The sequence below is a fragment of the Theropithecus gelada genome, chromosome 4, assembly GCF_003255815.1.
Source record: "Theropithecus gelada isolate Dixy chromosome 4, Tgel_1.0, whole genome shotgun sequence".
NCBI classification, from domain to species: domain Eukaryota; kingdom Metazoa; phylum Chordata; class Mammalia; order Primates; family Cercopithecidae; genus Theropithecus; species Theropithecus gelada.
In genome coordinates this window covers 58,718,182-58,735,810 of record NC_037671.1, presented here as the reverse complement: position 1 = coordinate 58,735,810, position 17,629 = coordinate 58,718,182, and the positions used below count along the sequence as shown (strand labels likewise).

At 36.9% G+C, this 17,629-nt stretch overlaps 1 protein-coding gene across 4 annotated transcripts in view; it reads left to right on the top strand.

Moving 5' to 3' along the window:
• The window catches only part of LOC112623776 (dystonin), a 485,036-nt gene that overhangs the window by 358,585 nt on the left and 108,822 nt on the right, over positions 1–17,629 (top strand). For all 4 annotated transcript variants that reach the window (XM_025384438.1, XM_025384439.1, XM_025384440.1 and 1 more), the window contains 6 exons: positions 6,811–6,934; positions 11,847–12,055; positions 12,665–12,982; positions 13,460–13,626; positions 15,716–15,872; positions 16,822–16,948. In XM_025384438.1, coding sequence (XP_025240223.1) covers positions 6,811–6,934; positions 11,847–12,055; positions 12,665–12,982; positions 13,460–13,626; positions 15,716–15,872; positions 16,822–16,948 — 1,102 coding nt within the window. The remainder of the gene's footprint in view (positions 1–6,810; positions 6,935–11,846; positions 12,056–12,664; positions 12,983–13,459; positions 13,627–15,715; positions 15,873–16,821; positions 16,949–17,629) is intronic.

Genomic DNA, 17,629 nt, shown 5'->3' with positions numbered 1-17,629 from the left:
TCAGAAATACAGGCTCAGTGTCAAAACTGCATAACTGTGGGACTCTCAGTCATACAGCGGCAGAGAGTTTTTAATCTATTTTTATAATCTAAAACTTATTTTAAAATTCTAAAGTAAAGGATGAGAGCTAATGTGACCAGTAATTTTGAGTTTAAAATTTTCATTTCAGAAATCTATTACATGATTCCATTTTGCAGGTTAATACTAGTAGGTTATTACTGCTATAGCTAGAAAATAAACGCAGGATTGCCAGTTAGACAACTGTCTTTCAGAAGTTAATTGCATATTATTTACAGAGTCAGAAATTGTCATTGTGCTGTTGACACGGGAAACAGGTACCCTGATGGGCAAGCTTAAAGCTAGGTATTGCCTGAGATTGACAACTCTGGAAAGCTAAGGAAAGCTAAGTCATACCTGAGTGAAATGTGGCACGTTAATGTCAGGCAGAGAGAAGGCCTGTGAAGGGGTGGGAAGCATAGGGTGAGAGCAGGGAAGGAAGTCAAGCCAGGAGGTCAAGAGGGTGGAGGGCACTGCTTCTTTCCTGGGCTGAAGAGTTTATCCAGCCCTTCACTGGACACTAGGGAGATGTCGTGGGCCGGGTCAGCATCCCCAGATCCATGCAACCTCCTCAGGGTTGCTTCCTTTTTTCCAATGTGCATTTTCACTCCTGTTTTTTTTTTCCTTTCTTTCTCTTTTTCCACAGGTACAAGAAAAATCTATCTTAATTAAGTTTTTCGTTCCCAGTGTATTGTATATTCAAGGACAAGATATGTGATGGGCATAGAGGAGATACTGTGACATTAAGGTCATTATTTTAGTAGGAAATACATATCATTTAAAATAATTATTGATTGCATATATTACAATTAATTAGGAAGTTATTTTAAGTATAGAAAATACATAAAATAGAAATAACACATCTTAAGTTAGATCTATATTAGTAAACAGATTATATTCCATAGAAAAGTGATTTTTATATAACTAGAGCAAAAAAAGAAAAAAACCCAAAAGAATGTGATGGTTTTTTAATTAAACAGATACATAGATAAATTTTAAAATGGAAAAATCTATTTAGTAATTGCTGCAGAAGAAGACTCTTACAGCCCTAAGACAGTTAAAGAAATATGAAGAGGAAAGAGATCTCAAAGGAGGATGAACTCTAAAAAATTAAATGTACAATTAAATTCGTTGCTGATAATGCACATATTTTTCTCTCAGAAGATTTCAGAATGTATCAAGGATAAGTTTTTATGAGGATTAGGTGGCCTTCATTTCTTTCATGTTTAGTAACATTGTATAATTACTTTTAACAATAATATAAACCCATTAGACTACTACAAAAAATCAGTCTTTCTACCTGTAACATATTATCTTCTACTTATATTCTGATGTATCGTAAATGTAATTTTGGGGCACCCAATTTGTTCATTTCATTTGAAATACGTTTGGCCAATAGCATGTTGTTATTAGCATTATTATTCAAAGAACTGTTAACTGTGTTGTCAACAGTCTGATACTACTAGGCCATAATAACACTCCTCATGATCCCCTTCCAGGGAAATTAGTGGATAAAACAAGATTTTAGCCCCATAAGAGGTGCAGAAAACAGGATTTTGGGACCGGTCTCAAGGCCTGGGTGTGGAACCAGCAATGGGGATCACATCGACTGACAATGTCAGCCTTCCAGACTTGCACTGATCTCTGGGGTGGTGTTGAGTCAGGAAACTTTTATGAATTGGACGAATGCCCAGAAGTTTATAGACTTTGCTGTCTTTTGGTCCCAACAGGTATTCTCTTCTCACAGATCCTTCTTTCATGTTTTAATTTCCTTGAAATTCATTCAAAACAATATAAGGTACCCATATGAATATGTAATTAACAGTTTTGTTCCAAAATAGCACTATAAACAACTATTATTGTTAAATTAGGACCATAATACATGCTAGGAATTAAAAATGATTAACTCTCTTGAATGTATCTGTCAAGAGTAAAAGGATGGGATGTTTTGACAAGAAGAGGTGAAGAAGACATGCTTCTTTTATAACTCACTTTTAAGTTTTAAGCTGGTAGTCAGGGCCGTCTTTGGTATTGGATATTCTAATAGACCCATGATCACTTTTAGATGTCATTCATTCAGTAAATGTTTGTATGCTGAGTTTCATGAAGGCACAAAGATGTTAAAACCCTGTCTCTGCCCTTGGTGAACTCACATTCTGAAAAACAATTTTCGGAGGGCACCCTTCACTTACTTCATCTCCTAAGTCACCATGTTACGTGAATAAGCTGTCCCTGTGGTCTAGAATTCAGTCTGGTCACAGGTAAAAAGTTCATGTCTTGAGGGATTTGTTTACACTTTCCATAATTAAACTGCTAGGAGAATTTTTCAAACAGATCCATTCTGATGAGGATTCTTTGGCATCTTGAAACAACTATAGGTTCTGGTATTCTAGATCCTATGTTGGTCATAGTTTGGTGGGCCTTTTGACATATGCATAGACTGCCTGTGTGTAATCTCAGTTTCTTGGATTATGAATATTAGTTGAGGAAATTTTACCATTAGCTTTAGGCATATAAATAATGATAATAAATAGTGCTGAAATAGAAGATAACCTTTTTAGGTTTTACATCTGATATGTTCGTTTATTTACTTAGTTGCTCATTTATTCCAGAAAAAATTTTTTGGAGCCTGCTATGTGTCAAGCACTGATCTAGGCTCTAGTAATAGAAAGCTGAAAGGGATGACTTCCTAGTTCTCAAGAAGGCTATAGCTTGATAGAAGACACAGGTAAATCCAATAATAGTCACAGGATATTTATGGGAGTTCCTGTAAGGAGTACTTACCGAAGCTAGGAGTGAGGAGAGACTTAGGGAAGGTTTTCCGGATGAGTATTAAAAGGTGAATAAGAGCCAAGTTCAGGATGATGGGGGAAGGTTGCATGAAAAAGTTGATATGTAGAGTTACTAAGACATTGGGTCCAGCATGAATAAATAGCTAAGAAATAGCTGTGTTGGACATTTCTGAAACAGAAAGTTGAGATTGAAGGTAGAAATAGGGAATAGGTTTCGTTGGACCTTTTGTAGCATGCTCAAGTCTTGGCCTTTTTGTGAAGGGAGACTACTAAAAGATTTTAACAGGGGGTTATATTTGGGTGTTCTTGTGTTGCTATAATGAAATACTTGAAGCTGGGTAATTTATAAAGAAAAGAGGTTTAGTTGGCTCACAATTCTACAGGCTGTACAAGCATGGCACTGACATCGCGCAGCTTCTGGGGAGGCCTCAGGGAACTTTTACTCACCGTGCAAAGCAAAGCAGGAGCAGGCATGTGACATGGCAAAAGCAGAAGCAAGTAAGAGAGAGGAGAGAGAGAAAGAGAGAGAGATGGGGGCAGTGAGGAAGTGCTACATACTTTTAAATGACCAGATCTTGCTAGAATTCACTCACTGTCTTGAGGACAGCACCACGATGATGATGGTAAATCATTCATGAGAAATCACCTCCCACCAGATTCTACCTTGAGCGTTGAGGATTGCATTTCAACATGAGATCTGGGCGGGGACAGATATCCAGACTATATCGGGGTGACATGTGGTCAGATATGTATTTTAGATAGAACACATTAGGAGCTATATTAGAGAAGTGATTGGAGAAAGGAACACAGGATTCTTTTTTTAACAATCCAAGTGAGAGATTATCCTGTAATGATACAGAAATGTGGAGCAAAAGTTGACTTTTAAAAAATATTAAGCAGGTAAAATTGTTGATTGATTTGCATGTGTGGAAAAAAAGCTTTAAATGGTTGATTTGCATGTGGAAAAGAAGCCTTAGGATGAAATCTAGGAGGAACTTCAGGTTGACTACTTGGGTAGGTAGATATATCCCAGGAGAAAGTACAGGTACAGAGAATGAGATGATGAGTTCAGATTTAGCTTTTTTGAGTTGGAGGTGACTGCATACACCCAGATGGAAACACTCAAGAGGCAGTTGGAAAGCTAGGCCCATGGCCAAGGATGAGTTCACATCTACAATTGGACACTGGGGGCTTTGAAATCCAAATGAAAGAGTAGAAGAGGAGCGTGAGTTGCTTAAGAGAAATTAAGGCCGGGGATAGACCTGTGTGGCCAGGCAGCCCACTTTTGCAGAGATCTGTCAGAGCTGTTAGAAATGCAGGGTCCAACTTCTGGAAGACGTATCTATGGCTTCTGCTTCTACCTTTTTTTTCTTCCTTCCCATTGTTGAGCCACATCTGTTCACTCAGAGATACGCAGGGACCGCTATTCATTAAAATCCAGGACTCATTAGTCTTTCAGTTTACATTATCCTTTCCGAAGCAATTGACACTGTTAACCTTTTCCACTTCTCTCTTCCTTTAATCTTTGGGGACGGAGTTGTTCTGGGCCCATTTCCACCCCACCAATTACATGTGTTCTTTTTTTTTTCTTCTCCCCATCACTTATATATAAATATTCTCCATGATTCTTTAGAATCTCCTTCTCTGGCATGCCTGTGCTTTCTTGTTTGGGAGTCACATCATGTGTCTTGACTTCCAATTCTCTGTGTCTGTTTCCAGTTTGGGTTCCAAGTCTCTCCCATTTCCAGTTTTGCTGTTTCCTTCTGGACGAGGGTCCCAAAAGCACTTTGAAATCATGAATTCCAAAACAGGCATTCCTTTACTCTAAGCTTGCTCTCACTTTTTTTTTTTTTTTTTTAAATAAATTCCACTAATTGGCGGGGAGCATTGGCTCATTCCTGTAATCCCAGCACTTTGGACGGCCGAGGCAGGAGGATTGCTTGAGCCCAGGAGTTTGAGACCAGACTGGGCAATGTGGCAAAACCCTGGCTCTACAAAAAATACAAAATAATTAGCTGGGCATGGTGGCATATACCTGTGGTTCTAGCTAATTGGGAGGCTCAGGTGGGAGGATCACCTGAGCTTGGGAGGTCGAGGCTTCAGTGAGCCGAGATTGTACCACTGCCCTCCAGCCTGGGCGACAGAGTGAGACTCTGTCCTCCCCCCTGCCCCCCAAAAAAAGAAAGCAAAAGTAAATTCCACTGATTACCTAGGCTCAAAATCTTTGGACATTTCTACTCTTGTCTCCTCTTATCCTTTGTTCCTGCTCCCTACAGCAGTGCTGTCTAATAGAACATTCTGTGATGATGAAATTTTTTATTTTTTAAAATTTTTATTTATTTATTTATTTATTTTAAGAAAATGGGAATCTCACTCTGCCACCCAGGCTGGAGTTAACAGTAGCATGATCATAGCCCACTGCAGCCTCAAATTCCTGGGCTCAAGCGGTCTTCCTGCCTCAGCCTCCTGAGTAATTGAGACTACAGGCACAGACTACCATGCCTGGCTAATTTTTTAATTTTTTTGTAAAGATAAGGTCTCACTTTATTACCTAGGCTGATCTTGAACTCCTGGCCTCAAGTGATCTTCCCAACTTGGCCTCCCAAAAAGCGTTGGGATTACAAGTGTGAGCCACCATGCCAGTGGTACTCTGCTGTGTTCAGTAGCCACAGTGGCTACTTAGCACTTGAAATGTGGCCAGTGTAACCGAGAAATGGAATTTTTAATTGTTTAAAATTTCAATTAATTTAAATTTTAAAAGCTACATGTAGTTGGTAGCTACCATAGTGGGTAACACAACTTTACATAGTGTTACCAAGTCCTTTGGACTCTTCCCAACTCTAACTAATTCCACCTTCTCAGTCCAAACAGACCGAACAGTGAAGCTGTCTTCAGCCCTCGGCCTTCAGTAGTCCTCACTGTTTTGTTACTGCTGAAGTTGTCCCCAACTGGTATCTTTGCTTTCTTTAGTTTCTGTTGGATTTTTCCCATGCAGTGCCACAAATTTAGCCTTTCTGTAGGACAGCCCTGAGCATGTCAACCCCTTACCCAAAAGCCCTGCGTAAGTCCCCATTACTGTGAGATGAAATGTACACTCCTTAGCCTGACGTTTGAGGCCTTTCCAGGCCTATTTCTATTTACTCACCCGTACGCATTGTCAAACTGAATTGGACTCTCCCCTTCTCCTGTGATTTTTCTGTCCTCATCTTTGTGTCTTCTGTTTGTTCTGCAGGGAGTTGTTCTCCCAAATCCACACTTTCTTAAAGAGCCATCTCAGTGTCACTACCATTGAGGTGGCCCTCATTTCCCTCCCATTTTTTTTTTCCTGTTAACTTCCAGTAGCATTTTTTCATACTCACCTGTGGCACTTACCACTTCCTGCCTCAGACCATAAAATCCCTGAAAGTAAGCTTCATGTCCATTTTTATTTTTATTTGTTCACAAAATGTAGCAAGACTTTTTGATTTTGTTAGATGTTCAGTAACTTTTATTGAATTAACAGAAATAAACATGACTCAGTATTGAGTCAGGATCTACTGATTTGGGCAAGCTTATTTATCTCCTTACCTGGAGTCAAAAATGGTCTCAAATTTTATTTTGTTGTTCGTTTTAGTAGTAGTTGGGATATTGTGCAAAGCCTAGAAGTAGGGGTTAAGGGGTAACTCAAGGGATAAAGTTAGAGGATTGTATGACCAGGAACCAGGGAAATTATTATGAACATATGCTTAAGGGTTTATTTCACAACTTAATTTGTATTATCCAGACTGGCTGATGCTTTTGCTAATGCTGCTTTATAACTGGCCTTTTTCTAAGAACTCTGGAAAGTTGATGATGAAAGTTGGTATGATGAGAAGTTTATTCTGTCCAATTTTACTTTATCTTATTAGAAATCATTTTGTCCACATTAGAAATCTATTATTTAGTCCTACTGAGTATAATTGAAAAGCATTTAATCCTACAGGCTCTGCAAGGACAGATATCAAGTCAGCAGGTTGCTGTAGAGAAACTGAAGAAAACGGCTGAAGTGCTTTTAGATGCCAGGGGATCTTTACTTCCAGCCAAGAATGATATCCAGAAAACACTTGGTAAGATATTCATGTCCTTGCTTCCTGTCTCACAGGTAAATTCTGAAGAAAGGTGTCCTAATAGATACGGAGAAAAATGTTCACTAGTTATAGATTGTGTTCTGTGTGCTCTTTCTCTGTGAAATGGTGTTCCTGAATCTGGGAAAAGGCATGCCTTCTTTGGCAGGTATATTAGAATCTTAGGGGCAGGAGCTGTGTGTCTTGAAAATAGTATATTTAAATTTAAATTTGATATTTAGAAAACGTAACAGAAACTCACTACGTAATGTCCACCACAGGAAGTAGAACTTCACAAAATTCTCTTGGTCGATGGGATTGGGCAGAGGAAGGCTTTCAACTTAAGGCCAAAAGTCTTTATCAATAGTGGGAACATGGGTTTAAGAGGTTGAAAGATGTGCTTAATTGAATCAAATTGAATTTATTTATTTTTAGAGACGGGGTGACTTTATTGCTCAGGCTGAGTGGAGTGGCACAGTCATGTCTCACTGCAGCTTTGACTTCCCCATCTCAGCCTCCCGCGAAGTGAGGATTACAGCAGTGCTCTATCATGCCCAGCTAATTTTTAAAATTTTTTTTGTAGAGATGAGGTCTCACTATATTGTCCAGGCTAGTCTCAAACTCTTGGGCTTAAATAATCCTCCCCAAATGTTTTGTGCACAAAAGTACCACTACAGCCGTAATCAAGTTTCTATTATCACTGAAGAATTGGGGTAACTGAATTCTCAATTTGAGTGCGGCCGATAAAAAAATTCTAGAACACAGAGAAGTGGGAAGACTTCTCAAAGCACATCTCTCAGGCCATGTGCAGAAGCTCACACCTGTAATCCCAACATTTGGGGAGGATCATTCAAGCCCAAGAGTTTGTGATTAATGTGTTTCTTGAGAAAAGAGCTATTGTATATTATCTTTGTATCTACCCACAGTATTTAGTTTATATCAAATATGCAGTGGATTATCAATATATATTTTTTACTATCTTACATATGTATTTTTTGTTTTTACTGCCCTGCTTTTCACAATATTTAATGTTATTGTATATTTCTATGTGTGAATATGTGAAGTAAAAATATTCCACAACAGATGATTAGACATATGTTTTGCCCTAAATAGAGCATGAATTAAGATCTGAGTTGAAATTTTATTTGAAGAGAAGAATGGAACTTAGCTCTTTTAAGATCACTGTGTAGAAGGGAAACCCTGTATTTTATTCTTACACATATCCAGATGTTTTTTATTATGTACCCCCATCAAAAATTTATCTTCAGCCTGCATCCCCATACATGCAGATATATTTATAAGTCATATGAACATATTACTATATTATTATATCATATGTGTTATAATTATGAAACACAAAAGTATAGAGTTTTAAAGTATAAAATGAAAATATGAATGGAAGTTCTAACATTTTGTTCCTCTGTCCCAGTGCAGCATCTCATATATCCACCTTAGATACCAATGCTATGAGGATTTGGGTATAAGGATATGAAGGAGAAAGAAAGACTATCTTATTTGTATTTCTGTTATTTGAAGAGGCATTTTGATATTTTTTCTCATTGTTAAGTGTACATAGTTTCACTTTTAGTTGCTTAAAATTCATTTGTTACATTATTTTAAAACTAAAACTTCTGGCATAATTTTCTAGGAAATGTGTGAAACTAAGGTATAGAGGAGTTTCTCTAAGATCTTTCTGACTTCTAAGAAAACCAATGATTTAAGAAAATAACATTCTTATAGTAGATTTTTGTACCTTTTTCTAAAATAATTTTTATTTTACTAAAGTCAAGAATTTACTTCAGTGACAATATTTTATCACTAAGAAGTACAAACTAAACAGTGTCTTCATTTAGGCTACTATAACAAAAATACCATCGTCCAGATACCTTAAACAACATACATTTATTTCTCATAGTTCTGGAGGCTGGAAGTCAGAGATCAGGGTGCCAGTATGGTTGGGTTCTGGTGAGGGCCCTTTTCCTGGCTTATAGATGGCTGCTATCTTGCTGGTAGAGAGTGGTGGAGCGACATCATTTCTCTCCTGTTTCTTCTTCTAAGGGCGCTAATCCCATTCACACAGGCTCTACACTCATGACCTAATTACCTCCTCAGAGAGAGAGAAAAAATCTGAGTGTTTTTGCTACTCACTCTCATACACCATTGATCATGACACAGAACACTTCTGTGACCAGATGTGTGTGTGTATTTCTCCCCATACACCAAACAATTCTCCAACAGATACCAGCTGGATGTCCCGTAATTCAATTCAATTCAATTCAATTCTGACACTGTCTACCTGGAATTAGCTTCAGACCCCACAGGTTAAGGGGTCAGTCTCATAATGCTATCCCCACTTCAGATACCAATCACAAGTCCCAAATTGTGATCCGTATTTCAGAATGATCAGCTATAAATTAGGGTTCCCTTGACCCTCCTCAGGTTCAGTTAATTTGCAAGAGTGACTCACAGAACTCAGAGAGAGACTTTACTTACATTTACCCACTTAGTATAAAGAATATTAAAACGGATACAGATGAACAGCCAGATGGAAGAGATATATAGAGTGAGGTATGGGAGGAGGGGAGCAGAATTTCTATGCCCTCTATAGGCGTGCCACCCCCAGGACTCCATGTGTTCAGCTATTCAGAAGCTCCCCAAACCAATCCTATTGGGTTTTTATGGCAGCTTCGTTACATAAGCATGATTGATTGCATCATTGGCCATTGGTAGCAACTCAACCTTCAGCCCCTCTTCCCTCCTCAGAGGTTGAGAGGGTGACAGTTCCAACTGTCTAATCACATGGTTGGTTCCCTGGCAACATCTGCCACTCTCCCCTGCTCCCCCTACCCTAAGACTATCCAGGAGGCACCAGGCATCACTTCATTCAAACAAAAGATGCCCCTCACTCAGGAAATTCCAAGGGATTTAGGAGCTCTGTCATACACTCCTATCACTCAGGAAATCACAAAGGTCTTAGGAACTCTGTGTCAGGAACTGGGGTCAATGACCAAATATCAGAACAAAAGATTGTCCTTAGTGTCTGTATTACTGAGGAAATCAGAAGGATTTTAGGAACTTTATGTCAAGAGCTATGATCAGAGACCAAATATTTCTTATATGATAATATCACATCTTCCAAAGGCCCCACCACCCAACACTATCACATTGGGACTTTGGCACCAATATATGAATTTTGGGGGATACATTTAGTCTACAGCAAACAGTAACACTCAGATCTGTTAATTATATGAAAATAGCTGGCTTTCCTTGGGAAGTCACTTATTATGGCCGAACAGATCACTGATTTTACTTACCCTGTTGATGTGGTTGCCCAACTGAGAAGTCGCTAACCTGCCAACCTCAAGCTGTCATTCAGAGCATGTGCTCTTGTGAGTTTCCAAATTAGAGCTCATTTTTTTCTTCAACTTTTATTTCAGAATCAGAGGGTACATATGCAGGTTTGTTAGAAGGTATATTGTATGATGCTGAGGTTTGGCATATGATCTAACCCATCACCCAGGTAATGAGATAGTCTGCAATAGGTAGTTTTTCAGCCCTTACCTTCCCACCCCTCTCCCCCATCTAGTAGTCTCCAGCGTCTATTGTTTAGAGCTTATTTTTGAACAACTGCTTGTTTCCTCTGCTGACAGCATTTTCCTGCATATTAAATGCTGTCTCCCTCCCCACTTAGTATGCTGATGGGCTTCCTTGTGTTTTAGTAAGAGGAGCATGATTTTCTCTTTAAATCATCCAAACTTAACCTCTCACTCCAGTGAAAATGTTCAAGATGTTTTCTCATGATGTAGCATTAGAACAATTATATTATTTTGTTGTATAGATTATGTTTCATGGTCCAAACACAAGCCAGTAAGATATTTCATTTTATAGAGATGTTTCAGGACACAGCTTTTCCCTACTGAAGCTTTCTACAATGTGTAAGACTAAAGCATTCAGAAATAATTAAACTATTTTTCAAATTCTTGGACAATAAGTGACAAATTCACCATTTAAAACATTGTTTTCCAGAGAGAAAGAGATGAATACATTAAAAACCATTATTGTTCAAACTCTTCATTGGTCTACAATATAGAATGTAGGATGTTAACATGTGGGACTTTAGTTAAGTGAAAACTAAACCAGAAAGGGTTTTTTTTTTTAGCGTCTTGAATCTTTAGAATTGAAGGTAAAGTTTATCCTCATATGAGATAGGTTAGCCTGTTAAGTTTATTCTTCTCTTTTGTCTGCTGTTAAACTTTTAAATAAATTCAATTAGTGTATATTTTAGAAGCATAATTTCAACTTAAATGGATTTTCATTGTTGCCTATTTTCTTAACTTACTTGTGTCTGCCAGTTTCTGTGCATTCGAGTGATTTGCTTAAGTTGTGAAGTATGACAAAAGCTTAGCATGGGTGTGTGTGAGGGAGGGAGAGTGATGATTTTTATATGTAGAAGTTAATTCTTCATAAATCTTTGTAACTGTGTATTGTCTTGAGAATAGCTGTGTGCGACTCACCTTTTTGTCCCCGTAAGTAATTATCAATAAGTATGGCTAATGTGAAATGTCAGATTGAGAACCAGTATTTATTTCAAAGATTTACTGTTCGTACCATTCTTTCATCTCTCTGAGACAATTCAAATGTTTATGCATCCAAAAAAATCTCTTTTCAAATGCAGATGGGATATATATTAACTTTTTAAAAAAGATTTCAATTTTCATTTTCCATTGAGCTCTTTTCTTTCTTTATATTTTAACATTTTAGGTGGTGCTCTGATTATGCATTAGGAATTTATCATTGAACTTTTTATTTTTAAAATTTTTATGTGGAAATTGTATGATTCACCTTCATGTGTTTTTGAAAAGGGATAGGGCAAAGAGAACTTTGTTGTTAATATTTCCTGATCTGTTTGGAGTAGATGACATTGTTGGGAGATACGAGGATCTGTCCAAGTCTGTTAATGAACGAAATGAAAAACTCCAGATAACCTTGACCCGTTCACTGAGTGTGCAGGATGGCTTGGATGAAATGCTGGACTGGATGGGAAGTGTGGAAAGTTCTCTGAAAGAACAAGGTCAAGTGCCTTTAAACTCTGCTGCTCTTCAGGATATCATCAGTAAAAACATTGTAAGTGACTTTAAAAAAAGTCCCATTTACAGTTTTTTGAAAAAACAGTTTTATAGGTTCAAAGTATAGATAGATTTAAGATAAATTTAAGGATATGAAAAAGAGACATTTACTGAATGTGAGTGTGGAAAGTAATGCACAAAATCAAGTGTGTAAAATGGTTTATCTGTGAAGAAGTGTAGGAAGGGCTTTGTGTACTTTTTCTTGAATATTATTTCTTATAGAGGGCTTATGCATACATTGAGTCTTATCTTGTTTATCATTGTTTCAGCCAGCTGCACATGAGATTAATCAGATCAGTCTTGTCTAGTCTTTTAAGAATTAGGACCATGGCTAATCCCCAGGCTCCATTAGATTCTAGGGGTTGCTGAGTAGCAGCAGCCTCCTGCCTCATTCAAGCAACTAGCCAGCTGTTCTTCACTCTCTCGGAGAGGTTTAGGATGGCATTCCTCAAGGGACAGATCAAACTTGTCATTCAGTTTCAATGGTTAACCTTCCTAGTCACAGGTTGTGCAAGCTTATGTTGTTAGGAATAGTCATTTTAAAAAATTCTGTCACATTATTGGTAAACATAATAATAAAACATATGCAATACTTGGTTTATTTTAGATGCTGGAACAGGATATTGCAGGTCGTCAGAGCAGTATAAATGCCATGAATGAAAAAGTGAAGAAATTTATGGAAACAACAGATCCATCCACTGCATCCTCACTGCAAGCCAAAATGAAAGACTTGTCTGCTCGGTTTTCAGAAGCAAGTCATAAACACAAAGAAACTCTTGCTAAAATGGAGGAACTAAAAACCAAAGTAGAACTGTTTGAGAACCTCTCAGAAAAGCTCCAAACATTTTTAGAAACAAAAACTCAGGCTCTTACTGAAGTAGACGTGCCAGGAAAAGATGTTACTGAATTGTCTCAGTATATGCAGGTATGTCTTCCTTACTACTCAGGAGGCTAATCAGAAAGATTAATAGTTAGGGCAAACTGATATACTTATTGCCAGAATTATAATTGGCAATCATTTTAATTGCTTATAGATCAGTAAAGATCTATGTTTTACTCCTTTAAAAATCTCAAACCTTATCTTTTCCTTGAAGCCTTTGCTGATTGGTTGGAAATAAATATCATTTATCACACATATCATAGGTAGTATAAGTATCATCTTACGTACCAGAAACCACAAAGAGACAAAATATAGAATGCATTTTAAATCAAATAATGTTTACTGTGTTCTCTTTCAAGCCTATTTGCATGTTTGTTATATTTAGAATACTGGCCATAGGCAGACTCATTCTTATGTGAAATTATGAATAGAGCCATTCTGATTCCGTACAGACCTCTGAATGGAATGCCATTTGAAGATCTAGCAATATTTATATTGACTAAATATCTTAATGCTTTGTAGGAATCAACTTCTGAATTTTTAGAACACAAGAAAGATCTTGAAGTTTTGCATAGTCTCTTGAAGGAGATATCCAGCCATGGCTTACCAAGTGATAAGGCTTTGGTTTTTGAAAAAACAAATAATTTGTCAAAGAAATTCAAGGAAATGGAAGATACCATCAAAGAAAAGTAAGTACCACTTTAAAAATTGTATTTTATTCTATTTATATTAATTAGAGTGAGATACTTATATTTACTTATATAGATAACTGAAACAATTTTGAAAACTTGAGAATAAGCATAGGGCTACTTTATAAATGTTTTTATATTTTGATCATTGTTTGCTATTAAAATTACATTATTTGGTTTAACATTTAGGAGGAAAATTCAATACTTCTTACATAAAAGTGGAAAATGTTACATAAGAAAAATGATGGTGGTAGTATATTACTGAAAATGATCTAAACTTGCTGTAGTCTCTGAAGCCTATGGCAAATATCACATTTTCATTTGCAAAGGCAGAAATAACCTTGAAAAACAGCTTGTGGTTCTTTGCTTTGTGAGCTCAACTCACAAACGATGTGCAGTTTCAATATGGCCTTTTTAATATAATAGTTTACTTTTTAAAGAGCAGTAGATGAGATAGGAAACTGTGAAAAAACAAGATTAGAAACAAGTGAATGAACCTAAGTTGAGCTAAAAAGCTATACAGGACCTTGTGATTGAGTTTTTGTGTTTCTGATCTTGTGTTAGTTTAGAATATACATTGGATTTTGCTAAAGTTTATATAGAAAAGCCTCAAAACATAGAAAAGTCATTTCTCTTCCAACTACTCTTCTTTATTTCTTCAGAATTCTCTACCTGAAATGTTTGAGTGCTGCCTTTATTTCTCACAGAGCTATATGTTCCATCCTGTCATGTGGTATTTAATTCACATTGCATAGAAGAAACGTTCTTGGTTTTCTTAGGTGATATCTAGGTCGTTTCTTCTTTCAAATGGGTCAACTTTAAAATAATGTAGGCATCAGTAATTAATCCAGCTGCAGTGCATTCGTATTTGCCAGTGTTCTGCACGCTTGCATATGTGTACGTGTCATCCACATGCCAAATGTTAACTGTCCTCATGGTTGTTCATGTGCTGGGCATGTGTACTGCCTCCATGGTGCCAAGCATACAGAACAACCCATACAGTTCACCAGGGAGTTTCCTGAGTCTCTGTAGGGGAGGCACACATGAACATTCTCCAGTCACTAGGTTTCATCTCATTTTGGGAGACTTTAAGCTGGACTGCCTGCCCCAGTTTATCCATCCATAAACGTGACTGTAGTATAGTGTAGAAACCACTAGGTGGCATTATGTTTTCCTCATGTCAGTGATTGTCAACCTTTCCCTTCTGGTTCTGTGCCTGCTGGCATTCAGCATCACATAAAGTGGACAGATCAAAGCTCATTGAATCTAAATAATGTTGAAACTGTTTGTGTATTCTTAGAGTTTATGTAGCATTATAAAGAGTGCTATTATATACAGGCTACAGATTTCTTGAATACTCCTATCTTTATGAACCTTGCCTGAGAAATAGACCAATAGTTATTTAGCTCAGGGGTTCCCTAACCCCTGAGGTACCTACAGGTCCATGGCCTATTATGAACTGGGCCGCACAGTAAGAGGTGAGTCGTGGCACCAAAGCTTCATCTGTATTTAGAGCTGCTCTCCATCACTTGCATTGCTGCCTGAGCTCTGCCTCCTGTCAGATCGTTAGAGCCATTAGACTCTCATAGATAGGACCACGAGCCCTACTGTGAACTGCATGCAAGGGATCTAGGGTGCATGCTCCTTATGAGAATCTAATGCCTGATAATCTGCCACTGTCTCCCATCACCCCCAGATGGGACTGCCTAGTTTCAGGAAAACAAGCTCAGGGCTCCCACTGATTCTAGATTATGGTGAGTTGCATAATTATTTTAATATATATTACATTGTGTAATAATAATAGAAATAAAGCACACAATAAATGTAACGTGCTTTAATCATCCCCAAACCATCCCCTCTAGCTGGTCTGTGGAAAAAATTGTCTTCCACAAAACCAGTCCCTGGTGCCTAAAAGGCTGGGGACTACTGATTTAGCTGATTTCACTTGTCACCTATGAAACCTTTCCTCCTGTATCAAAGGGTTAGAGTACACATGGAAGATGGTTTCTTAACATTAAGTGTGTCATGAGAATAATAATTTTATTCTTCTTTCTGTGACTTAAATTCTTGTATGATTTTTGTTATGTAGAAAAGAAGCTGTAACTTCTTGTCAAGAACAGTTGGATGCTTTCCAAGTTCTTGTTAAATCATTGAAGTCATGGATAAAAGAAACAACAAAAAAAGTTCCCATTGTGCAGCCTTCTTTTGGTGCAGAGGATTTAGGAAAATCTTTGGAAGATACTAAGGTGAATCATTGTTATCTAATACTAAATTTTCATTTGTGCCAGTAATGAAAGATTAAAAGACTAATGGTAGTTTTCTTTGATCTAATATCGTCTAAGTTTGATCCTCATATATGTACTGTATATTTTGTTGACCTTTGGAAATCATGGCGTGGGGCTTAACTAATTCTTTTGGAAAAGGACATAAACTTTTCCGTTGATTTGCTTTTTAAAAAAATATATTAATGAGTTGCTGACTATTGTAGTAATCAAGTTTCCTTTCCTACCAAATCTCTACTTAGTTTCAGTAATTTTTATACCATTTCTCATAATATTAAGTAAAACATCTTCTTCACTTAGCATTTTACTCTAGCTTGTATATATCACTACAACGAGTATTCGGAAAGAGAAGTTATTTGAATCTCCTGCATAAATAGTGCACAAGTCTTTTGTCATCTGCCTCAAGGCATAACACCTGTGACCAGTATGGCATTTTTTTTTTTTTTTTCCACTCCAAATTTGTGGATGTGTGTGTGTTTTTAAAAGCTATTGAAATTTGTAGGATTAAAATACACTGTAAAATGAAATTCTGAATTCCTATTTATTTTTATTGTTCCTAGTACCTTTTATCTTGTAACTGGTCTGTTACCTAGTACAGTATTACAGACTTACAGTTGACAGTTATTTTGGAACCCATAGCAGCCAAGAATAGCCTGACTCCCGCTGTGGCTAGGATTTTACTTGCCACTTACGAAACCTTTGAAGGCAGAATGGGCCATACATACCCCACCGTTAACTGAGTTAACAGTCACCTGGGCTGTGGGAACAAATAAGTGCCTTTTTCTTTCATTGACTCCCTCACAAATCAGGGTCTACAATTATTACTACTTTGAGATATGTTTAAGAAATTGAATTATAATGTGCAACTTTGAAAATATTAAGATGGAAAAATAATGTGTTTTTATATCTCAAGAAATTACAAGAAAAGTGGAGTTTAAAAACACCAGAGATTCAGAAAGTAAACAACAGTGGGATCTCACTATGTAACTTAATAAGTGCTGTGACCACCCCTGCAAAGGCAATAGCAGCAGTTAAATCAGGTATGAGCTTTATTTACATTTATGGCAAAAACTGTAAGCATTGAGTTTACTCATGTCAATTTTGTGTATGTTATTTTTAAATTAATGCATAAAATAACCTCAGAAATACAAAGTGAAAGTGGCAAGAAACATGGCATCTATAAGCACACTGTGTTGGGAATGTATCTGTACTAATCAAATTTCAAATCCTTCTTATGTTTTATTTTATTAGACTGTATTTAAAATGTAGCTAAATTAATATGTAAGAATAAGGAATGTTATAGTGGGGAAGGGAACAGATCATATTCAAATTTGTTTGCTTTTTACCTTAATTAGATGGATATATTGAAATTCTATTTAAAATATTTAATTGTAATATTTGATAAAGAAATGAGTCTGGGCAGCTGGGAAAGAAGTGAGGGAAGGAAATTGGCCCTTTTCTATACAGTGGACACTCTCTTATTTTATTCCTGTGTATTTCATTCTGTACATCATTCCCAAAGTAAACAATTATGCAGTATGTGAGCCAGCATATTTGTATCACAATCTAACTCATGGTTAGGCCACTTTTCTCAATAAAATGGGAGAGTCATGTGTAAATATTGATTCTAAAATTAATTTAAGCAAGTTATGGTTATAGTTTTTAGTTTGAAACATACAGTAACAAGTTTTTTAAAAAAATAATTGGCAGAAGGCAGCTCT